Source organism: Corvus brachyrhynchos, unplaced genomic scaffold, assembly GCF_000691975.1.
Source record: "Corvus brachyrhynchos isolate BGI_N302 unplaced genomic scaffold, ASM69197v1 scaffold101, whole genome shotgun sequence".
In the NCBI taxonomy this organism is placed as follows: Eukaryota; Metazoa; Chordata; class Aves; order Passeriformes; family Corvidae; genus Corvus; species Corvus brachyrhynchos.
Window position 1 is genome coordinate 10,831,564 of NW_008237239.1, and position 25,729 is coordinate 10,857,292.

General features: G+C 37.9%; 1 protein-coding gene across 7 annotated transcripts; it reads left to right on the plus strand.

The window, feature by feature from the left end:
• Positions 1-25,729, plus strand: KYAT3 (kynurenine aminotransferase 3). 7 transcript variants are annotated; one of them, XM_017729941.1, is made up of 15 exons: positions 1-589; positions 4,626-4,726; positions 7,913-7,971; positions 9,163-9,307; positions 11,985-12,134; positions 13,342-13,428; positions 16,146-16,268; positions 16,360-16,480; positions 20,416-20,492; positions 21,289-21,378; positions 21,955-22,141; positions 23,147-23,220; positions 23,644-23,730; positions 24,704-24,780; positions 25,048-25,729. In XM_017729941.1, exons 1-14 carry the CDS (start codon positions 16-18, stop codon positions 24,764-24,766), a joined length of 1,938 nt encoding a protein of 645 aa, XP_017585430.1. In that variant the 5' UTR covers positions 1-15; the 3' UTR covers positions 24,767-24,780; positions 25,048-25,729. The 7 variants fall into 7 exon arrangements, with proteins under 7 accessions (XP_017585430.1, XP_017585429.1, XP_017585434.1 ...); XM_017729940.1 differs by lacking the exon at positions 24,704-24,780; XM_017729942.1 differs by lacking the exons at positions 1-589; positions 24,704-24,780 and adding an exon at positions 2,364-2,727 and having other exon boundaries at positions 25,048-25,653.

Here is a 25,729-nt window from a genome sequence, read left to right on the forward strand (position 1 = left end):
GGAGATGCTACGTACATGTATGTAACTCCATACCAAGATGTCGTCGAGCACGAAAAGATGAGAAAAAAAATCGTAATTCAACTTCTGGCCCAAAAAAACCCCCAAAACCCACCACAACTTGGTATCGGGGAGACATTTCTAAGCCTTGGTTCAGCCCCGTCGCTGCGCCTCACTACGCGCCGACCTCTCTCCCTCAGCAGCTCCTCACCCGCACGGCGGGACGGGCGGGACGGGCGCTCTCCGGGCCTCGGGACTGGGGGAACAGGAGGGATGGGCGCTCTCCGCCCCTCAGAGCAGCGGGAGAGGAGGGACGGGCGCTCTCCGGGCCTCGGGACTGGGGGAACAGGAGGGATGGGCGCTCTCCGCCCCTCAGAGCAGCGGGAGAGGAGGGACGGGCGCTCTCTGGGCCTTGGGACTGGAAGAACTGGAGGGATGGGCGCTCTCCGCCCCTCAGAGCAGCGGGACCGGGCGTGGCCGGGGGGCCTGTGGGTGAGGGCGGGCGGTGCTAGTGCCCGGCAGCTTCCGGCCTCCCCAGCTCTGTGCTGCACACGGGAAGTGCTGCAGGCTGAAGACACGCGAGGGTGGGAGCGTAAGTGCAACACAGAGTGGCAAAATGGTAGAGCTGCTCTACGAGGGGGAAAAAAGTATGAGAAAACCCCACAACCTCGTCCCTCTCCTTAATCCATATGGTAAAATTTATTTCTCCGCACACAGTTTGCTCCATTCCTTGTAGATTATGGAAGAAGAAAGGACAAAATGTTGACTACTATGATATATCTTTCTCATACAGCAGGTTTTAAGTTTAGTGCCCTTGCCCAACTTCCCTGAGTACAGTGATTTTGACAACAGTTCTCTTGGCCCAGTAAGCCATCTGTTGCTTATAGATGGTAGGAAAAAAGTTCTGGAGAGGCCTCTACTGGTAAGCTGGCACCTTCTCTTTCTCCAAGGCTTTCATCCTCTAGACAGTAAGAGGCAGTCCTTCAAAGGCTTTACAGCATTTAGCTAAGGTGTAACATTTTCCAGGTTTGCATATCCAAAAAATACTAAGCACAACACAAACATAATAGGGATTATATTTACATTATAACACTGTTGTGGTGGCAGACAGGCTTTCAGTGTTTCTAGTAAAGTTTGTCACTTGTAAAATGAGACTATTTGTTATGTGAAAAAATGCAGCAGCTTAAGCGGTCTAACCAAAAGTTGTTGAAGCTCTGTGACATGGTTTTTATAGAGATGGAATAACTGAAACTAAAAAATGAAGGAACAGCAGCATTTGGCCTTTTGTTTCAAAGGAGAATAATCAACTAATTACAAAATTTTAACATTTCATAAAATGCCCCTCAGCAGCATCCCAAGGTCAGAGTGCTATATGATCAGGAGGTTGGGCAGTTGTGAAGGGAGCAGAAGAGCCTACAGCTCAGAGATTGTATCTGTGCTGGAGCAGTTATAAAGCACAGCATGAACTAAATAATTGTTAGTACAGAGATGTATTCATATACTTCCCATTACAAAGTCCAACTGTATCTTCCAGTCTAGTTTAAGTCACCAAACCTGAGTTTCAACCCCATTAGCAACCAGAATGTGTCTTCCTACTAGTCCCACTAAAAAAACATTTACTGCACTGACCTTTCTGGTAGCCTTGCTTGCTTCTCACTCCCCTAAAAATACAGAAAGCTGCAAGAGTAGTCATTTGTTATCCCTTTTCCTCTAACATGTTAATTTTCCTGTTTTCTCTACGGATATGCAAGCCTGAATCCCAGGAGGACTGACTACATGAATGCTTCAGAGCACTGAAAATTAAATGGGATGAAAAGAATTCCTAATTTAATTTCTGAGTTTAGCAGACATGACTCTTGGCCAAAAAGTTGATGTCTGGCTCCAAAATTGAAAAAAGAAACATTAATAAGACTAAGAAAGAAATTAATATTACCTTTAATTCCCCCACAAAGATCAGTGCATTTTCTGTGTTTGAGGAACCTGACAAATTTTGGAGAGTTGAAACGGGGTTTGCAGTACTTCTGTAGCTGCCCAGCATTGTGTAACTTCACTGATCTGGAAGAAACTTTGTATCCCAATGATAAAAACTTAGCTTAGGACATTATAAACCATCTCACTGATGTGCCTTACACGTACTTGGTTGTGCTAAAACACATACGGGGTAATCATTGAGAGCGCATCCTAGAAGTAACAGGAAATAATTCTCTTTAGCCTGTGGTATGTCTTAACATGCCATATAAAATTATAGTGGGAATGTGTGTGTTTGGAAAAAATGAGTGGGCCTTGCTTCTTCTTTTTTTTTTTTTTTTGAGATCAGTGTGTGGTAGAGTATCTGGTTATATTAAGGAGGCCTTTCCCTTTACATCCTAGAGTAGCTTAAGTGGAGGCACTCAGTTACAGATGAGGGAAGAGGCATTTTTAGAAATAAAAAAAAGTCATAAAAGTATTTTATAGGAGGCTTTTTCATTTAATGGCCAGTAGTCTTGTCTTTTGGTTCTGAACAAATGCTGTTCAGTTTTCACTGGAAAAGTGTCACAAAGATAGAAACGGTGGGAGAAGTGTTACATGCCAATGTCCCTTCTTACAGAGCCTGTTGAGCAAAGTCTTTTCCATTATGTTCCTCATAAAGTTTTCACAGTTTCTACATTTCTCTGGTATTAAAAGTGGTTATAATTTTTTCTTCAGGTATTTTAGGTGCTTGCAGAGATTGACCACGCCACAGTTATACAGGTCTGCTGCTGCTCATGCCGTGGGGCACTTTTGTATGATTGCCTTGTATCGAACAATGGGTCTGTTTTTCCGTGCACCATGGCGCTAATGCTGGAAATATTTACAACAGTCAGTAATTTTTCTTACAAAACTTTCAAGTTAGTTTTGCATGTAAGGCTTGCAAGTTTTTTATTTAATTTTTCTATTTCTCAATACAAAATGAAACAGGCAAAGATATGCATATTTGTCTCTCTCAGCTAAATAACTACTGCAAGTGTTCAGAGCGGGCTGCAAGAGTAATGCTGTCGTTGGTCTGACCCTGGGGAATAGCACCATTGTCATGGTCATGTTTTAAGATAGTATCATTATGTTACACAAGTAGTTTTTGTAAGCTTAAACAAGGAGAGAAATAGAGACCTTCATAATCTTCTTGATTTTGCATAGTTGTTCCCAAAGATAACCTTGAATATGCTAAGTGGTATTATTAGAAGTCACTTAAACTGGATTTTCAGGTCTTTTAAAAACACATGTGTTTCTTCTATGTCTTTCAGAGTATCTGCTGATTAGTGTCAAAGATTTAATTGTTGTTTACTTTTGTTAGTCCTCAGCCTAGTAGAGTTTCTTCTTGTAAATGAACATCAACTGTTTACTTGCAGATTGCTAAATACTGTGGGATTATGGGGGTATTTTTGAAGGTCTAATTGAGTTAGCCACAACTCAGTACTGTGTGAGAAAGACCCTAATTTCAGAAGTGAGACTGAGTTTGTAGCACTGGATTAAGAGAAAGGCAAACTCAGCAGACTTTTAAAACTTATTCAATGAGGCATCTTTGGCCATTTCTATTAATTAATAAGTGTAAAGGACACTTTCTTGTTGGACTAAAAGCATTCTTAATGAAAACATAATATTTTATTGTGGTATTAATTTAACTTTTTTCTTTCTGTTTGCGAGGCTTGCACGGTATTATTTTAAGAGACAATGTCATTCCTTTGTTTCTAATAAAAATAGTATTTTTCTGTTGTTCTCTTCTTCTTCTCAGGTAGTCAAATCAGGGTGGAACAGGAGTTATATAGCCTTTAATGAGTAAACTATGGAAAACAAAGTTAATAATTATAATGCTATGGCTACTGTGTTTCTGACCTAGATTTGTGAGTTACAGATTTCTAACACACTCCAGTCATTGTGGCAATGTCATCTAATATTTATGTTTTAAAATATCTTCTGGAAATAGTTGCCTGAAGTACCAGTTCTTACTTCTTTTTTTATAGTTATTAATTAACAGGACACATTTTCTCCAGTCAGTGAATGATCTGTTACTCTACAGAGAATGTATTTTCTAGCTGTTTTCAGCCATGGGAGATATTTAATGTTTGCCAAGGCACTGTGACAAAACTTAGTGCAGTTACATAATGTGCATAGGCCTCCCTCTCCAGTGTGACTGGTGATCTTAATTATCCTGATTTCAGCATACCTGATTTGAAATGACTTGGAAATGGAGACCAGTTTTAAAGATGTGTAACTTCTTAAAAATTCATCTCTTTTTCTATTCTGTCTATATTGGCAAGTTTAATAGCAATTTTTATTACACAAACACATTTTCACTAGAATTCTAACAGACTTTGAAGCTTGAATTTCATTTAGTCTTAGTTGCTATTCAAAGAAAAGAAGATCAGTGTTGTCAAATAAAGAAACCTTCCTTTGAGATGACATTCAGAAACATCTTGCAGCCCTGTCAGTTAGAGAGCATCATCCTCTATGCTTACAGCTGTGCTGAGGTAGTAATTTACTAGCGCTTACTTAATTGGAACAAAATCACTGGAGGGAAGAGGAGAGGATCTTATCTTAAAATTGCTTAGTGATGTGTAGGAACTCATTCCTAGAATCTGTAAGGTTTTTCAGGTCACTTATTTATTATGCAGGCATGTTTCTTGCTTCACGAAACTTCTGTTGCCGTGGCATTAGAACATGCCAGCTAAGAACAGATTTGCTTTCCAGATCCATCAAACATTCAGCCTCTGCAGTAAGTATTCCTTCAGCTTCATAGAGAAAACCATTTCATGCAGTATTTTAGAGATGCACTAATTTTGCAATGTTGCAAATATATATGCATTAGCTGTGTTTTCTTTATTCCTTGTTATAGATAAAAACATTTACTATTAAAAACAAAATAAGATATTTGAATCAGTCAAATATTAACCACACTAGCGTAACAGAATTTGGTGATTATTGCTTTGTGTATACTTTTCAGTCTTTAAAGCCACATCTAGCACATATCACATCAGAAAGATTGCCTAGCTTTTAGAGAGAAGCTTGAGATACAGGAGACAGGTTCAGTCTCAGCTTTATCACAGGCTTTTGGTAAGACAATTTATTTCTTTTTACCTCAGTTTTCCTTTAATGATATGAGAGTAATGTTGCTTCTTGATGCTGCAATAACAAGGGGTCTATAAGTACCTCAAACTTAATTTTATATATAGAATCTTCTCAGTTTCCCATCTTAACTGCTTGTAAGATTGTGTAACTTCATTTTAAGTCGTCCAGTTTTGTTGAGAGAAAACAGCTTTGAAACATGGCAGGCAGTTGGAGGTGACGCTCTGCGTTCCATATAGAACACTGGAATGTAAATTGTGTTCCCAGTTCATCTAGTCAGCAAATTGGGTCAACTAAGGCACATACCAGATCCTTCAGAACAGATGCTTGAATCATTGTACTGGACAGTTGTAACATATTTTGTCCATATGAAAAGTTTCTTTTAGTGTGCAAGCCACTTTGCAGGTCAGCTTTGCCTGAGTCAGTTTTTCATATGCTGTATGTATTTCTATTGTATTTAATTGAGTTGGATATTCACATTAAATGTCCTCAAATGTGTTTTGATTTTTTTTAATTTTTATTTTTCTTAAGATGTTGGCTTAAGTTGTAGCTTTTGACATTGAATTCTACAATTTATTTATGTACCATGTAAGAGTATTTGCTTCCAATATTATTAAACTTATTGCCATTCAATTTCATTACAAGTTTCTCTGTATTAAGCAAAAAGATAAATACAAGCAGCACCTGGCTTTCTATCAGGTGCTTCCCTTGTTAGGAAGTGTTAGGGAAAGCAGAAGGTCAGTTAGAGCTTGATGAAGACCTAGCTCTCCTGCGTAACACCCATCTTTGACTCATGGAAATCCTAGCCCTGCACCTAGAAATGGCTTGGAGATTATCAGGTGATGACATAACTGGGCTGAAAGAAAAAAAAACTTTTAACATTTGTCATGACCTTCTGGGAAAAAGAAGGCCATTGAAGGTTTCATTTTAAAATCTCAGTTAATTAGTTGGCTTCCCCAAAGTAGTGAGGTTGACCTGAACCCCACTGTAACCTGAATCTGTGAAAACCTGAAAACTAAAGTAGGTCCTGCTATTCTGTTTTAAAACTAGTTCCAAGGCACAAGAAAGAAAGAAATAGAAAGACTTGTATTGTTGAATATTTAAACTTATATAGTATGGAACAGTAAGGCAAAGGCTTATTCTATTGTCAATACATTTTTAGCTAGGGAAGGTTACTCAGTGCAGTTAAGATTTATATTATAGTTAATTATAAAAGTCCTGCAGTTGATAAGCCTTTAGCTTTTAGCAAATTGAAGCAATTTAAGAAGAAGTAGTCCATGGAACAAATTTACTCATGGCAGCATACAGAATTCTCATTGTTAATTAGCAGGATTCAAGGTGAGTCTTACTCCTTCCACTACAAGAAGTAGTGTAGCATGTAAAAAAAGATGTGTGTGTGTGTGTCTTAGTGTAAGTAGTACTGTGTTGTTTGTATTTTTAAAAGTACAGCCAAACATTAATCGTATTTACCAAGACATCCACTGTAAAACTGGGTTACTCTTCTAAAAAATATGTGTGTTTAAAAACAAATGCAATACAGATTACCTAGTCAGGATTTTCCCTTAACTCCCTCTTGTTCTATGTTAAAAAATCTGACTTGACCTGTCTAGTTATCTTAAATGTTTTCTTCCTGAGGACAAATAAGAGGTGTCCTGGTTTTGATTCCTCTGGTGTTCATGTCACACAGATGAGGTCAGAATCAGATCTGTTGAGAAGACATAGGAGCAGAGAAGTATCTGTATAATTTTATAGCTTCCCATTCTTCCTATCACAATGTATGTGGTGGCTTCATAACTGTAAGCAGGTTGAGTGCAAACATGGACCTGCTGCATACTGCGTCTAATGGAAGTCATTTCCATGGACTCAAAGTTGAAACTTGAGTGTAATGGTAATGCAGACATTTTCTTGGAGTGTGGTGGCTAGAATATGGTTTTTTAATCTTTCTGGTAGTAATACCACAGCTGGCAGTGGTTAAAGTAACTACAAATCAGTAGCTTGACTCAAAGAAACAGGAGTGTCTGGGGTGCTGAGTGACTATGTAATTTCTATGTAATTTTTTTTGGTATCAAGCTAGTTTGCAAAGATAGATATGAACTTACACTTTTTTTGTTTGCACATAGAAATAAATTTGGTTTTCTTTTTCCTAACTTCCTTTCCATTTTTAGCTTAAAAATATCACAATTGTCAGTAGGTTTTTCTCTGCCTCTGTATAGAGTAGTCATTGCAAACCTATTTTACAGAAGTTTTCCAATACCTTAATTGAAGGTCTGAATATACAGCAAAAATATGTTCTGATGTGGTTTTGGTGTGCTCTAAGGTAGATACTTTAAAGTTTTAAAAATCTGAATGAAAATAGGAAATGTCTGTGCTATTTTCCTCTTATGCATGAATTTAACAAATAAAATTACATTGCAAATGCATGCTTTCCAAACTGGATTGAGCAGGAATTGGACTAGAAATAGCACAGTCTTTAAGCTGTTAGCGTATCATAGAAAAGAAAAAGAAAGTATGTACACTGTTTTTTTTTTTTTAAGGTCATCTTTTAAAGTTTTTGAGCTAAATTATGCCCCTCCTCCATCCTTGCTAAAAGTTTAGTGGATTTAGATAATGATGAATGAGAATTTAGGACGTTTTTGTGTATTTTCTTGTTAGTCTGAATTCAAGCTATTATGGAAGCTTTAATGAAAGAACATGTCTATAATTTTGTGTAACTACTGAATTCAGCTAGCAACAGTATATTTGAGAAAGCATGAATGAGGTTTTTCATGCAGAATCCAACAATATCATACATTGTCTTTCTTAACAAAACCCTTCTGTCTATATTTTGATCTTGCAGACAATGCCATTCAGACACAAAAATACAAGACGAATTGAAGGCCTTGATAGCAATGTGTGGTAAGTAAGAGGAAAATATCTTCAAATTTCAGAAAAATGTCCTTGGCTGATGTATTTTCTTTCAAGAAGATAATTATTGCCAATAATAAGATGCATGGCAGTTGCTATCTCTGCTGGAATATATTTGGCACCTGTTCAGAAGCAGCGAATGAAATTCAATTAAAGGTATGATTAGTTGTTATTTTTGAGCTCTAAGTATTAGGCTTGGGCTTCTCTTCATCTATTAAACCACATAAGACAAGTTTAACTCATGGGTGGTAGTATAGCTGATTTTCAAATTTAAATGGTAATTCTGTTGAGTAATGTATTTCAATTACACCTGATTTGTGCTTACCAAGCAAGTCAGATTTTTTTTTAAAAGCCATTATACTTGTCTTTATAATTTAGCTCATTATTTTTAATACATCTTTTTCTAGGTATTGGTCTTAAAGCACTGTTGCCATCACTGATAAATATGGAATTTTCTTAGTTGGTGAAAACATTATTTTGGGCTTACATTAGTTGTTTATGTGTGTTGTATTAGTTGTGTGTACATGTATACAAGGTGTTTTGATTATTCAGCCTCAAGCTAATTTTTAGCAATTTGTATTCATTTTTGACAGAACTGTGATGCTATGTGGGGAGGGTTATGATGGGGGGAGGGTTGTTTTGTTTTTTAAATCCTGTTAACATTTTGGTAGGGAGGAAAGAGTAAAATGTAAAGCTGACCTGTGAAGGGAGGAAGGAAAAATTGTTCAAGGATCTTGCAGGCTACTAGGAACAGTTAATAAGCAGCTGGAAACAGTCTGTTGCCTAAAATTACTTAAAAATAGCACTCCAAGGTGACTGGGTAGTTTAAATGACACCTTCAGATGGCTGAATTTAACCTTTAAGACATTTAATGTGCCTGGTATTCCGTTTCTGCCTATATCCAGAGTAACTGTGTATGCATGTGCACATCTGAGCACACTTCTGCTGGCAGAAAAGTTATTCTGTAGATGCAGAACATAAACCTTTTCTTGGGTGCCCTCTGACTCCTGTGGTCACTTACCATTATTTCAGCCCTCAGCTCTCCACGTGAGCACTCTACTTAAACCCGTTCCCACTGCTGTAAATTTGGCAAACTGAAATACTTTTTTTTGCCTTTTAATGATAATGAATTAAAAGATAATTTTATCTGGTATGTTAACTTTAAGATGTTTTTCCCTCCAGGGTTGAATTTACAAAAGTGGCAGCAGATCCCTCAATTGTTAATCTCGGTCAAGGCCTTCCTGATATATCCCCTCCCAGCTACGTTAAAGAAGAGCTGGCAAAGGTAGCAGCAGTTGACAGACTGAACCAATACACCCGAGGCTTTGTAAGTATTGTGGAACTCGAGAGCCAAGTTCAGTGGAAAATGTGCTACAGGGAAAAAAAATTGACTTTAAGTTAGTTTTATCTGTAGATCATAGTGTTATATCCCAAATTAAGTTGATCTTAGTAGCCTTATCTGTTACTATTGAAATTCCTCTGTGTAGGCTTCTTCAAGGCAGAATCCTTCAGCAAGAGCAAAATGGTAGAGCAGATGTGGGATAGACTGTCTCTGAGGAGTTGATTCTGTTTAAAGAGTGTAGGTTATACATTTACCTCTGATTTTGGTCAGTGTAAACATGAATCAGACAGTACAATGGGAGAATGAGAAAGAAATACTTGATACCACTTGGGACAGCACCTCTAGGATCAAGAAGAGATTCACCAACAGAACTTAGTAAGTTTCAGTGGAAACTAGGAAGGGATGAAAACAGGAAGTTTTTGCCCCTGGAATATATTCATTACCCATTCTGTAAGCTGGCTTGTAGAGTTTGTGTCTTGAGCCAGGTGTGAATATGTGGCATTTATCATTGTCCAATGCAGGGTATTCCAGTGGACTATCACTGTTTCAGTATGACCACTTCCTTGTTTGGTTTGTCTGTATTCTGTTTTGTGATAAACTGTATTGCCCAAATGAGAATCATGTCAGGACTGCTACATGACCCTAAGGACTCTATCTAATATTTTTCTAGCTGACCATGTTATGCAACAGGGGCAAAAGAGCACAGTAGGCCAGCACCTGTGTTGGTAGTTCTGGCACCACTGTGTGCATATTCCAACATAACTTTTTGCCTGTTCTCTGAGAGTCTGCATGCATTAGAAGTGGCAGGGAGCAGTGGTGGCCAGCCCTTTCCTAAAGGACAAGCTCTCGCAGTGAGCAGAGTGGAAGTCTGGGCAGCCAGGCCCCAGGGAGCAAGGCATGCCCAGAGGTACTGGCTGAGGCAGCCCAGCTCACCTGAGATCAAGCCAGGAGTCAATCCACAGGTCAGACCCAGCAATGCTAACCACAGCCAGACATGACCCAGTCATCACTGGGCAGCTCCAGGGTGACACGGCAGGTCTGAGGTTAAGCTACAAAATCAACAGGGACCTTTAGCTATGTACAAAGAGTCTCTGCAAGTGTGAGATACGTACATAGAGATAGACAAACACATAATAAAAGAATAAAGCAATTATTTTATGTCAGATACACACAAAGGATATCCTGAATTAAGTGAACTTCTGGGCTAAGCATTAGTATGTTTATCACCCACAATAAGATATCTGAAAAGTCTTTTCTCACCAAGCAGACAAGGTTTTGGAGGAGCCTTGGCACAGTGGAAAAGGTTACAGATAACATAGGCTGCAGTCTTGTCTGGCTGCTGTACTTTAACAGACTTCACCAGCTACTGAGAAGAACATTAACTCTATCTCAGCTGAAACCAGGTCAAGTCTACCTTCTGAGAAATATTTACAGACTGATTCTCTAAAACTATTTGCAAATCAAGCATAAATATAATTTTCCTAACACATGCAATTATTCAGTATTTATTCCTGTCATTTTGTTCTTTATATCTAAATGGTTTGATAATTCCCATGATAATTATTAATGTTGACAGATATATTATACTGCAGATAGTAATTAAAGAGGAATTTTTACTAATGTTCCCATCTTCAACCTTTGTACTTCGTATTTGTGGTAGCACACGTGGGAGGGATGAGAATGAATGATGCCGATCCATCTGATAATTGAGCCATTGTCTCAGTTAACTTGGAGCTCTCGATGACTGTAGGGCTGTAGAGTGGCCTGATGTGGCTTGGGTGCTGCAGCATTCCTGTCTTGCTGACGGGCTCATGGCAAGAAATGGCTGTCATTTGAATCAGCAATGACTTGTAAGCCTTAATTTATGGTAATGTTTTTGTTTACAGAAGATGCACGATTTAATGCCTTGTGTGTTGAGGTATAATGTTCAATATTTGAGAGGATTTTTGTTACATAGTTACATTTTCTCAAGGAGCTGTTTTCTATTTCGACCAGGTATCCCAAAAGAAAAAGATCTTTAAAGTAAGAATCCTGCAGTTTTCCTGAATAAACAGAATTTTGCCTTCTTATTTCCATATTGTATATGATCTTTGTTGCACGTTTGTTTTCTTGTTCTTTGCACATTTTGAGGAGAGTATGTTAACTGCCATGTCCCTGGAGGGGACTCTGAGATTTGGGGTGTGACTATATGAATAAATATTTTGATCACAAGTGCTGTTTATCAGCCATATATAAATAAAATAAAAAGATCTCCCTTGCACCAAATACTTTTAGTTGAAAGATAAGGAAGGAAACAAAAGGAGCCGAAAGAGACTCAGAAGGAGGTGAGGGTGAATTGGTGTCAGAGTATTCCCGTCTCTCCTCCTGTTTCTTGTCCTTGCTCTGCTATAGGCTACCTGGACCTACTCCGAGATGTGATAATACAAAAGAAATTAAAAAGCACCAGATAGAAAAATAATTTCCTAGTAGATACAAATAAATTGAAAACACTCTCCTAGTGTGCAAAAGTTCAAGCCCTGATACCTGTTAACAGCCATTAACACTGTTGTATTTTTGTATTTCACAATATAATAGTTTGATACATGTGGAAAAAAGTCGAAACACAGGCTTTATACATTGTCAGGAACACACCAATCAGTTACTTTTTTTTTGTTTTGAACAGGGACATCCATCACTGGTGAAAGCCTTGTCTCAAGTGTACGAGCGGGTTTGTGGAAGAAAGATAGATCCTCTCACAGATATCCTGGTGACTGTGGGAGCTTATGGATCTCTCTTTAGTACAATACAGGCACTAATTGAAGAGGGAGATGAAGTAAGTTATTATTGGAAGTATTCACATATACTCGCAGACATGAGAATCTTTCTCTTTTTCTTACTTGTCCACTTCTAAATATAAGTTAATGTTGGGGCTTCTTTCTGTCCCCATTAGTTTGATTTTTTATAGTTGTACATCTAATTTATGGTTTCTGAAGCTGTGATTAGGAGACTATCCTTTGGATGTCTTCCTATCATTCATCAACTTACAAATACGTTTTTTTCCACATGTAGGATATCTGTGGCAGTTTCTTTATCGCTGTTACTGTTAGGTGACACAATACACACTAATTTCTTATTTGAGAAAATGTGGGCTGTTGTCTGCAACAGACAACTAAGGGTGGCACAAAGAATTGTTGGTGTTTGGGTAACCATTGTGTATCAGGCTCTGTTTTGGGCCATTGCATGGTAGCAGCATGAATAGCAGAAAGGCTTGTTAGTTTACTGTACTAGCTGTGATGACTCAGCCCATCACTATGTCCGCCTTTTTGACAATGATAATAAAAGTCATTTTACAGAAATATTTCTGTCCATAGTGGACAAAACCTTTTTGTATTTTGCTTTCAGTGTTTTGTTTGTTTCACTTGTATATTGTATTCTCATCTTGCTTTTCTATTGCTCTGATAGTCACTTCTCTTTTGTTTGGAATAGTTCTATTAGCCTTTGTTTTTGGTGGGGTTTTTTGTTTGTTTTATTTTCCTATTGTCTAGCCTTTTTGCAGTTTTTATTGAATTTTTCCTCTTTCTTTACCTGAGAATTTTTGTCTGATAAAATTTGAGGACTTAACTGTTCTTCTGAGATTTCTAGATACTTGGAAATCTTGGCATTTCATGGGCAGAATTAGAGCAGCTCTGCTGTGGTTCAGTAATTTGCCATTGCTATTTCCCATCTTTGCATCTTTACCTTGCACCTTCAAATCTGTGTGTAGGACTCAAACATTCTTCTTATTATAACTCAACAGTTGTAATGTGAAACTATAGAAGAACAGCCTGTGTATGTTGTCAAAAATGCGTAGTGCTTATCATACTTAGCCTGAGGGCATTATTGTGTTATACTCTGAAAGGAGGAATATTCTGCAATGTTATAACATTACATCTGGAGTGCCAGAAACATTATCAAGTTATACCACCAAGGTAAATGTAGAAATATGATGGTATCATGCATGGTAAACTCTTTGTTTCTGATACTGATGATTTTCATTTCAGGTAATAATAATAGAGCCATTTTATGACTGTTATGAGCCAATGGTAAAGATGGCGGGTGCAAAGCCTGTTTTTATCCCACTAAGATGTGTGAGTAACTTTTAAAAAACTACTGATTATATAAACTTTCTCATCCATATTCAGTACAGTTTAATGAACACCTTCTATGTGATGCTTTTCTGTATTGTTTTTCATCATTTCAAATTACGTAAAAATGAGATCGATTGCTATAGTGCAAGTCTGAGACAATGATAATCCAAAACAGATTATTTTATTAGTGTTGGAGAAGGTGCAACAATATTTCTTATTTGCTTTAATTTGTGCATTCTGAAAGCTGATTAAAATTGCTTTCTTCAGTTTTCAGTGGAAATTATGGAAGGGGGATCACATATCAGTTCAATTCTTCTGTCAGTCGGTTTTCAAAAGATTTGGTTTCTGATCCCTTCAGCAGAATGACAGAATACAGTTTCTTTTCCAAAATATGCTTGCTAAATAAGGACTGATCGTGCAGTAGACATATTTGCTATACATACAAGAATCACTGTTTCCTTTATTGTTAAAAAGGCTGCGAGTTGTGAACTTGTACAGCTGGCATTATGCCCACAGCTTGCAAGGATTGTTCTGGATGCAAACTGTGCCTTGTGCAACTGGCAGCCTTGCTTGGGAAGGGCTCTTTGGGCAGGACTATTGTAGGAATGTGTCGTGGTTTGAAGCTGGCTAAGTGCAAGGCACCCACGAAAAAACTATCTACTTATTTTCTTTTGCTATAGCTGAGCAGAGGAGGGGGAATTGAAAACTTCATTTTCATGAGTTGAGATAAAGATTATTGAAAAAAAAACCCCACCCACTTTAAGGCAAAACAGGTTCAAAACTTAAACAGTATAAAGAAGATTATTAACAGAATTAAAAGTAAAAAGGGTAATGAGAACCAAAGCAAATCTTCAGAACACCTTTCTTTCCCAGTCCCTCCCTCTTTTCCCTTACCGTGCAAGGGAAAAAACATGGGGTTTTGGTCAGTATTTCACTTCTTAAAAATCTTTCTTCAGTATGCTTAAGGAAAAGAGTTTCTTCCACTGTGCCGTGGGATCCTTCCCATGGGAGATAGTTCTCTGTGAACTTTTCTAGCATGGTTTTAGCTTCCACAAGCAGCAGTCCCACCTGAACCTGCTGCAATGTGAATTCTTCCCACAGGCCAAGCAGTCTTCCCTTAACTGCCTAGCGTGGGTCATTTTAGTTCATGAGGTTTAGTCTTTTAAGGATGAGCTGTTCTAGTTTGGAAGCGAAGGCTCTCTTCCTCTATCTCTAAAAGCAAGGGTCATCTCTCACTGTTTGAGTTCCTCACTAGATTACAGCTTTTCAGCATCCACGCACTCCAGCGTGAGTACTCTTCTTCACGGGCTGCGCATGGATCTCTGCACCCCTCCACGCACCTCATGAATTATAGGGAAACAGTTTGTTGTATTATCATCCTCACCATGGCTTGCAGGAGAATCTCAGCTCCGGTGCTTGGAGCACCTCCTCCCTCTCCTTTTTTTCACTGGCCACGGTGCTGCCATGTTGGTTTTCCTCACGTGTCCTCACTTTTCCTTTCTCTCTGACTTGGAAGAAAGTTGGTGTCTGTAAGTTGTAGTTGAGAGGTTGATCTCATCTGGGCTCCGCATTGGGGAATTGCTCGCCACGTCTCTCGCTGCTGCCCATGTGGTCCCTGCCGGCACCACCAGAGTGGCTCTGGCCTCAGAAGGGCCCTGGCCATGTGGTCCCGGCCCTCGGAGGGCCCCAGCCGTGCGGTCCAGGCCTCAGGAAAGCCCCAGCTGCACAGCCCCTGCCGGGATGGGTCCTGGCAGCTGCCTCACCACCCCTCAGGAAAAGAAAAGAGAGCTTCCCATGGTTTTTCCTTTCTTAAATATGTCATCACAGAAGCGTTACCAACTTGTCTAATTCGGCTAGTAACCTGCCCATTGTCAGAGCCTTCAGCAACCGGCTCTGTGCCAGACATAGAAGTTTCAAGCAGCTTTTTGTCCGTCCCCACCAAAAACCAGGCTATGTTAAACCAACACAGAACACCATGAAATCAGAATGACACAGAGTGACAAAACCTCCGGGGCTATAGTGGGACTAGGTGAGACTGTTCCTCTGGATGCCCACCTTCTAGGGATGTTTTGAATGACAGGGCACCTCCAAGTATTTTCTGTTTCACACCCGTGTTTTCAGTCTGGCCCTCTCCCAGTCATTGCAGGTGTCAGAAGGGTAGTGTAGCCATGCTCCCGTGTTCTCTGTACCACTGGCCCAAACTTCTTCTCCATTCATAATACCTCAGGGACACTCGTGCTGTGTAGTATATAAATCCCAAAGCCTCAGTCGTGCAGATTTTTAACTCTTTGGCCATTTTCATTAGTTCAAGGAGGAGGAAAAGACCTTGAATCTCCAGTGGTGATCAGTCTTTCCAGTCAACCAGGCACACACTTGCTCTACTGTCTGGCAAGGCTGTAAACTCTCCTGACCTTGTGACTGGGCTTTCTGCATTACACGCTGTAATAATCAGCAGGTGTGCAGTGAGATCCTGGAAACCCATTCCAAAAAAAACTTAAGACAGTCAGTGGCCAGGAGAAGACAGCCACTGTCATAACAGTTTACCTTGCTCTTAGCCTCCCTGCCTGTTCCTAGCAAGACAAATTGGATAGGTTGTCACATATGTTTATGAAAGTGTTGAAGGGTGGTAAGTTGAGCACCTCTCTTTAGGCTGCAACATGTATTAAAGTAATGTATAAACTTATTGTAGTTTTGGGGTTTGTGTTTTCTTTTTTTAGAAAAATGATGGAAACTCTGCATCTAGTGCTGATTGGGTCTTAGATCGTGCTGAACTTGCAAATAAATTTAATTCCAAAACAAAAGCAATTATTCTGAATACCCCACACAACCCTATAGGCAAGGTAAGAGTCCTGCTTTAACACCACTTTAATTTCAAAGATTGCCTTAAATCCTGTGATTAATGCATTGTCCCTTACTTTTTCTGTATCCCAGGTGTTTACCCGAGAAGAGCTCCAAGTAATAGCTGATCTCTGTATTAAACATGACGCCCTGTGCATCAGCGATGAGGTGTATGAATGGCTGGTGTATAAAGGGAATAACCACATTAAAATAGGTACTGATTTTTTGTGGCATCTTAGAAGTGGTTGTGGAATGATGCTGTGAATTTGTCTCCCAAGGATAATGCTTGCTGGAAGAACCTCAAAATTCAAGCTTTGAGTATTTTTCAGTGTTCGGGTTCTAAGGATGAGAGCCTTAGAACTGAACTAAAAAAGTCCAAAACTTTTTTAAAAAGTACTTTAAAGAATAATTTCCAAATAGAATTTCCAAAGCTCTTAAGTGACTTTGGAGCAGATATCCATAGAAACCAGTGGGAGTGATGCTTGTAAGTCAGTTATGATCATATAAATTTGCCATCCCTATTCAGTTACTTTGTTGGCCATGACAAGTATAGCTGCTGGTACTGTATGTGTATTGGACAGTGCTTTGCTGAAGAGCTAGTAGAAGGAACAGGAATTAGAACTTCCTTCTCAAAGCTTTGTAGAGATAATCAGTGAGGGAAATGAACAACAGGGAACACAATTATTTTTGCTCCACTAATTATAAAAACTAAAAAATAGTATATAGGTCATTGTGGAGATAGTGCATGAGCACTGTCCCTCTGAAGTGCAGAGACAGGGTTAAATAATGGCCATTGAATTCAGTGAAGTAAGTCACTGCAAGTGCAGTATGAAAGCCTGTTGAATCTTCAGGCAGTGTTGCTACAGGGGTAAAGCGCCACTGCAAGAAAAAAACAGAAAAACAAATAGTGGTGTTATGTTCCTGATCCTCTTGTTCTACTTGATCCAAGTTTCACTGAAGTTACTGTAATCACTCCCACTGTCTCAGAACAATTTAATCTGGTGCAGGTTACTGAAGTCCTTTCCTTACTTGAACACCAGTTCTATAATGTTGCAGCTGTGCATTTCTGTGAAAGTTTCTAGTGTGCTGGCCTTGAGTTGGCTCTGCTGATGTATTTGAAAAGTCCAAAACTTCCTTCTCATGTGTACAGATGTTTTGTTTCTGATGGTAGCATCTTGCATGAACTACCTGTTCTGATGTACTTACTGTTGTATTGAAGGTACATTTCAGTCGTGTGCAACAGAGGCATATAGTTGAGATTAAACAATGAAATCAAGACGTAAGTATAAATTAGACGTGAAAGGACTTGCCTTTCTTCCTGGCTCTGCCACTGGTTGAATGCTTTTCTTCTATGCTTCAATTCCGTGTTTGTAGAGTGGCAATAAAAGAAACTATCCATTGATGGGGGCTACATTATTGTAAAAAGAGATTCTTATGAATAGAAAGAAAATTATATCTAAATGATCTTGCAATAGTTGTTAACTCAGCTGCACAGTTGCTGATCATCCAGCTGCAGTACACTGAGTCTGTTTTGAGGATGACCTAATTCCATGGCTGTTGTGGTTGCCTTGATAGTGATTCCTTCTTGAAGACCTTCAGACATGGAAGAAGGAAAAGGTTTTGGGTACATTAATGTGACAGTAATCTGAGTCACTGGATCCTGACAAGTTACCTAACAGTAACTGATGTGTCCCCGTTGTAAAGTGAAGTCAGTTAAAGATTTCTACATGGGCTTAGCAGGTGTTTTGTGGCCTTAGCATTTCATACAAGGCTGTCTTCAGAATCAAAATCTCTGTGTGTGGTGTAAGGTAATCCATTTTCAGCAGCAGCAGGGCCAAACGTAGTCAGTTACTATTCATCTTATGGACAACTAGCGAATTCTTAAGATTCAGTAACTCCATTGTCATCAGCATCTTAATGCTTCAAACCAAAACATTTCCAGTAGAACAAAAGGCATTCTGTAATTTAGCATAAAATGTAAAAATACTGTATAAAGAAAAAGCAAATTAAAGCCTAAGAAGTTAATCAACTAGGTTTAGGTACATGTTCTCTAACAGATCCCATGACATTATCTTTAACTTTAGTGTTAAAAATACTCTAGAACTTTCAGGGTTAACACTATAAACAATAACATTATTTCAGTGAAAGAAACAAGACCTGGGTTTTTTTTACTTAAGTTTCTCATATTTCCTAGTATTTTTAAGTCTACAAAAAAAATCAATAAAAAATGAGTGTGTTACTTCACTATTTATAAACTCTTGTGTTTCCATAATAACCTCTACATATTCTATCCAATGCAGTGACACTTGTTTTGTGGGAGATACAAAATGGATATTGCGTCAATTTACAGGATCTGATAGTGGTTCCTTGATACAATTTAGCAGTGGTTGCTAGCCACAGATCATAAAATTAGTACAGTCTTTGTGCTGTCACTGAAGCAGTTTTCTGTAGCGTAGAACACTTCATCATATTTCTCATCATCTGACTTCTGTAAAAACGTGGACTTCCTCTGCATAATGATTAGGGTTGCACTGACAGATTTAGAGATTGCACCTCATAACTGAGGATTCTGAACAAGCCACTCAACAAGCTAAGTGCCATCCCAGGTAACAGGCTTATTATATGTGTTAGTTTGCACTTCATTAGTTTTTAAATTGTAGTCAGACTTGGTTATGGTGTCATATGATGTCATATGATGTCATATATGGTTGCCATAGGGCATAGAGAAATTACCCTCTCGATTTTTGTTTTTAAAAGCAATGGAGCTGCTTCTTTCTCTGTGCCCTTGTACTGCTGCTGTTGTTTGAAATGCTGTCACATTCTATCTCCAAGGTTGAATTCCTGTGACTGTGAGGCAAAACAGACTTGCTGGAGGCCACTAGCTTTGAAAGCCAATTCTTTTTGCAGTCTGTGAGAGCTAGTTTGGGTGCCTTTAGGAAGTGACCTATATTCTTGGCCTAGCTTGGTAGAAGACACATCTGTTCAAACGCCCTTTTTCTTTTCAAGGTCACACAGTAGCTGAGTATGGGTAGGGTAATAGGAAAATCAGTTTCTTTCATGCTGTTCAGTTTTTCTTCTTGGTAAGTTTGCTCAAAAAATTGCAATACATGTTTTCAAATAACTGAAAGACTTATACCATGTCTAATGCTGATAACTGCTGCAAAAACTTCCTTGTGAAGTTCAGTGGTTTCGTTTGGAAAATCTTTGTTCATTGGTCTCGCTAGAGAGAGGATTTAGCAACTGACAGATTCATTGGTAGTGGTTCTAGTATACAAATGAGGTGAAGACACATGTTGGTGACTACTGCAATTGCAACCTTGTCTAACTTTGTGTCTCAGACTTGTGTGTGTCTAGATTTATCTGTTTCTCTTGAAATTAAGTTAGAGTCCAAGTAGAGCTTTGCAGAAGCTGTATACAGAAAAATATTTGCAAACTACAGGAAGAGACCTTTGCTCTGTCATCTCCTTGGAAAAGAAACAAAGGATTTTGGTCTCCTATCAGATACAACTGCAAAGACAGAGACAGGCCTCTGTGGGTCCCTTAATACTTACAGATATTTTAGCTAACTGCTATTGTCAGTCAGTCTCAAGCCTGTTCAAATTGTACAATACAGCATAATTTATTTACTTTGCTAGTTTTCTGATGTTCTTTTGTTTGGTTCTGGGTTAGAAGTCTTAGAAGTTTTTTCTTTTTCTGATGTCTGAGACAGCCAATGACACTGAACTGGACAATTCTAGTAAGGTGGGTTGCAGTGCCTGAGTGAATGCTGTGTATAGTGCTGTTATCAGGCATCAGAAATAAACTGTCCTGAGGTGAATGGGTAGCCACTCCTTAGGTCATATCTTTCTTATGGATAATTATGCATTTTTGCTGAGGATAACTAATATGTAGTTTTCAAACTGTACCTCTTATTTTCTGTCTCTTCTTTCTCCTTTCGTTAATCTGTACCTTTTTTTTTTCATGCTAAAAAAGCACTGGCCCATATATCCTTTCTCATTTGTTACAATTGCTATCATTTTAGAATATTCTTGTTGTTTGCTTAAGATGCTGCAATGAACATACAGCTCTGAGCTAGGGACAGTGTAGTTCTTCAAACTGCATGGAATATATGAGTGCACCTGTACCAAATTAATTTTATTTTATGTACAGCTACGTTGCCAGGTATGTGGGAAAGAACAGTAACCATAGGAAGTGCTGGGAAAACATACAGTGTAACTGGCTGGAAGGTAAGGGGAATCAATATAAATGAGTTAAGTTACATAAATAAGAGAATACATTTATTACTCTAAAAATGCCTCTGTTTTTATGACCTGAGTTCTGAAAGCTTCTGGCAAATCTCCATGTCTCCAAAATGTGACAATACCATTCAGTTGGAGCAATTACCTATCTTTAACACCCATGTCTTAATTATCTTCTTGTCTCTTGCGAGCATAAATTACTAAAAAAACCACCACAGTACGATTTGTTCAAAATCAGTAAAGATTCTTGGAGAAAACATGGATATTATGATATTTTGAGTTCCCAGTTTTCCCATCTTGACTTTTAAATATGTATCAGAAAGTAAACAAAAAATATTTAACTATTTGACAACTAAATTCTTCTTCATCACTTGTGTTCAAACTAAACCACAGCATATATGATTCAGTAGTGAGCTTTTGTTTTATGTCCAAACTGGCTTTGACACAGGAGCTTAAGAGATGGAGAGGTTCTAAACTGATTAGAAATAACATTCCTAATAAATGCTCAGTTTGATTTCTAACCCTTGTTATATGAAGAGTTAAAAGTTTGCTCAGCATCCTATCATGGATAGGGATAAGGGAAACTATAACTGTTGTCTCAAATCCACATTTTTTAAAGGTATCATATACCAAACTTTGTGTAAACCAGCTCTTTTTAACATTATTTATCAAAAGAAATTCTTAAAATAGAAAAACTCGAGGCATTGGCTAATTTTTTAGGATTTTTTACCTTTTAGTAGCACCACTGCCGTAAGTATAATATATGCATGCTTTCCTCCCTTAGCTTGGTTGGTCCATTGGTCCTGAGTACCTGATTAAGCATTTGCAAGTTGTTCACCAAAATACACTATATACTTGTCCAACTCCATTACAGGTAGGTACAGATGGGGCAGAGGAGGTTGTTTTCTGGTGTAAGAAAGCTGTTGGCCTCACTGTAATAAAACAATAATCACAACAATGAATTTTTAGTTGTCCAAATACATATTCTGGGGTATAAGAAGAGGAAAAAAATTTGATCAGCTCACCAGACATTTAAAAAAACCCAACAGTCTTGCAGATTCTTTCATCTTTCGCCTACAAACTACTTCTTGCATAAAACATGACAATCTTAGTGGTTTCCTAGCAAATACAAATGAAAGTTCTGTCTACTAGTGTGTAGTATTATGGTACATTATTATCAAAAATTTAAATTGAACTTTAATTCAGATTGTAAACCCTTGTGTCAAGGACTCTGACTTCTGTATATGATAGGGCCTAGCAAAAGGTTGGGTGTTCTGGATGTTGCCAAAGCACAAAGTAACAAACAGATTACAGATGTAGCTTGTGTGATTTGTGTGCTGATATGCTTAATAAGGGCCAGAAGAAAAATCCACATGATTTCAGTAGGAAGTGTGTGAGTGTCTGTGAGTTTACTGAGTGTTCACAAGTACTTTGGACCTTATGTTTCCAGGAGGCTTTGGCACAAGCATTTTGGATAGACTATAAGCGCATGGATGACCCAGACTGCTATTTTTACTCACTGTCTCGAGAGCTGGAAAGCAAGCGTGATCGGATGGCTCATCTACTGAAAGAGGCTGGACTAAAGCCTGTCATTCCAGATGGAGGATACTTTATGATTGTTGATGTTTCTACATTAAGTCAGTATAAAATTTATTAAAGAGTGTGTGGAAAGTAAATTTGATTTATCTGAAAGCACAGATTTCATTTTAAACTATATTCTCATTTCATGTGTGGATAACGTTGCCAGGTGTGCTAACTGAGATTGAAATTTTCAGTTTCACCTTAGCTGGTAAGGTGGATTTTATGAGCTTCAGCAAAGAATTTGTGATCCTAACTTCTTGTCCATGTCTTGCAAAGCTTTGACAAGTTTTTAGAGAGGCTAAAGGAGGTAGATAAACATTTTTATTTTCAAAATGTCTGTGATTATGAAAATGTTTGAGAGGCAAGCACCTGGATAATATCTTGAGTTTATACCATTTGTATTTTCCTCTTTCTGGTCTTTTTTTGTTTCTTTTTTTGTTTTTCTTAATCTGAAGTCATACCCTAAAGGCTTTTTGAAGTATTCTGATCTCTAAACACTGTAAAATGCTACTACAATTTATAAGCCTTTTGAAAATTCAGGTTATGGGAACTTCAGAGGAAGAATTCCCACAGGGGAAGGTTTTTTTAGTTCCACATTTTTTCACTAACTGGTCTACATGTGACTTGTCATTCAGACAAATGTTTAAACACAGCAGGATCTCACAGTTTGATCATGTGTCAGAAAGTTTTAGGTACTCTGGTTTCACAGATGAGAAAACTGCATTTTCAGGGAGTATTGCTGTCCATGCAATAAATGCACTCTTCACTACCCTCCATAGCCCTGATCCCCCAATAGCCCAGACTTCAGGACTTCTTGGAATATTGCTTTCTTCCAAGCTGCATATCTGAATTTGCTCTGGATGGAAAACAAGTGCTCAGATCAGAATGGAAAGGTTTGATCTGTTGGCCTATTTTACCTCTTATAGTATAATTTAAAAATTAGATATTAAAATAAAAACATATATCTTCATTCTTAAGTATTAACTGTAATAAAATGCTGTTAATGAATGCCTTCCCATTGGAGTCTAGGAAATCTTACAACATACTTGTTTTAAATTTAGATGTGGATCTCTCTGATGTAAATGAGAAACAACCTTATGATTACAAATTTGTCAAATGGATGATAACATCTAAGGTAAGACATCTTAGTCATACTGTAGTTTTAGAAATGCTTTTCTATTGAAAGCAAGAGCAGTGCAACTGTAGTTATTAAATAACGTTGTAGAGATGTTTCATTCAAAATATTTGGTGTTGCTGATAATGGTATGACTAAAATATTGCTAAATATGTTGAAAATGTACGCTGTAGTTTGTGCTACATCCCAGCATTTTTCTTTCAGCACACGTGTTAGTTGTACAGAAGTACCTCTGTAATATTTTGCCTAAGAAAAGTAATTTGAATTTAGTAAGGCCTAGCTAGTGCATACAAAACTGAACCTTGTCTTTCCCTCGTGTTGGGAGGGAGAGTTCTAGAAATAGAACAGTAAAATCATCATGCTTAAACCAGATTTTTTGTACACATTTAAATAAGCAAATGCTATTTCTGTTTTATGTTTCAGAAGCTATCAGCAATTCCTCTTTCAGCATTCTGTGGTCCTGAGACAAAGAAACAGTTTGAAAAATATATACGTTTTTGCTTCATTAAGGTAAACTTGAGTTCTGAAAATCAATGCAGTACAGAAATCTGCAAGAGACTGACTTGTTACATTTTTCCTGGGATCTCTTGTATTGAACGTTTTTAGGAACAGAAAGCTTGGTGTAAAATTCAGCAATTGTGTAAAATTCTTCAATTGTCTTTTTGCTGAGAGACTTTACACCATCAGTGTGGGTGGCATGGCTGAGAAGGGCAACTGCAGAAAACAACTGGATGGGTACCCCATTTTTAATTTACTGTATTGATTTTTAAAAACATTCTTGACCAGTGGTGACAGTAAAAATTATTGAGACAGGTAAGCTGTCAATTAATGTGATATCTATAATCCAGAGCAGAGAAAACCGTATAGCAGAGTATGTGCCCCATGCCCATTCAGTGTCCAACAGCAAAAACAGCGGTCACCTTCAAATTTAGCTCGCTTGCTTGAAAATAAAGAGTTTAACACGAGCTTCAAATTACAAAAGAAAACATGTTTTTCTGTGAATTGGCTGATTTTTGCCATTTTGTGAGCACCTTCTTTGCACATATTCTTCCCACTGTTACGTCTGTTCTTGAAAAGACTGAAAGACTTTGGGGACAGGTACATAAACTTTGATAAGCCCAAAGCTCTAAGATGTTTCCCAATTGTTCTGTGACAGAGCCAGCATAATGGAACATGTGCAAACCCTGAACTGTTCTGTGTAAAGATGAGAGCCTTAGCCTGAACCAGGCTTTTTTTTCCCTTTTGTTACTTACTTCTTTTGATGAGGTGTGAAGTCTGTGATATAAACTGAACCAGTAACAACCAGGATGAAACTTACTGGTTGTACACGTGGCTGATAAACAGCACTAATTATTTCAAGTTAGGCTACCTTTATGACTCACCAGGCTGGAGGCAAGCTACGCAGTTTGGAGGGGTTATGTTTAAGTAGTTCACAGCATAACATGGTTGCGTGGAGATTAAAAAATCCCAACTGTACTCACAGGGATTAGGAAAGTGTGCTAGCACGTCTCCAAACCAGAGCTGCCAAATTACATCACTGCATTAATGCCACGAATTTATGTAAGTATTGCTTTCATTAAATGGGATAGTATGAATGCTGAGATGACATCTTTTAAATATATCTAATAAATACTTTCACGGAATCAGCATTGAATTCTTTGTGTAGTCCAGATTTCTACCTAGTAACTGTCAATGAAAAAGTGGCTAACAGGATATTTACAGGATGCAACTGAAACAACCAAATACTGATTTGAGATGATATAATCATGACTGACTCTTTTTAAGAAATCCATACTTGCAGTAATAGTGTTGTTCCTTGTTTTGCAGAAGGACAGCACACTAGATGCAGCTGAAGTGATCCTGAAGAACTGGAATAAACAGACAGGCTGATTTTTCTTATTAGCTTTTCCATATGGTATAACTATCTAATAGTAGGGATTTTTTACTGGAAATTTAAGAACAAATTACTTAATACAGTACAGAATTAATATGACATTGTAAATAACTTTTTGCTGCCACCTGCTGAGGAGTTAAAACAATGATTTACAGAAATAGGTGTAATGCAAGTCAGAGGTATTTTTCAGTCTTTTAGAAATAACTTGCTTTTCTCTTAAAGAAACCCCAATGGGATTAATTTCTTTTACTGAAAGAAAAGATTTATAGGACTCTGTGTAAAATAAATAAATAAATGATATAGGTATTTTAAAACTTACAAGTAAAAAAGGGGAGGTGTTTTTGGTATGAGATAGCATGGGAACTAGAGAGAGACTTACAAACATTGTACTTTGTGAAACCAAAAAACCTACAGTAGAGGAAGATTAAGACATGGCTCATATTAGATACTTGCAGTGACTTTCTACATACCTGTCTACCTACTCTTGTCTGCAGAAATTGCATCAGTTTAAATAAAGTGAAAAGTGCTAAGTTACATAATTACTATTTTATTTTCCACAATAGTCATGTGTGGTGTTCTGAAAGTAGTCAGTCCTCAATAAAATTATAAAAGTAG

Bases quoted from the DNA above. Each gene is read 5' to 3' on its own strand.
- KYAT3 (XM_017729941.1), top strand. From the start codon at position 16: ATGTATGTAACTCCATACCAAGATGTCGTCGAGCACGAAAAGATGAGA. The intron at 4,727-7,912 runs GTAAGTATTCCT...TTGATCTTGCAG, and splicing joins TCAAACATTCAGCCTCTGCA to ACAATGCCATTCAGACACAA. The intron at 13,429-16,145 runs GTGAGTAACTTT...TTCTTTTTTTAG, and splicing joins TTTTTATCCCACTAAGATGT to AAAAATGATGGAAACTCTGC.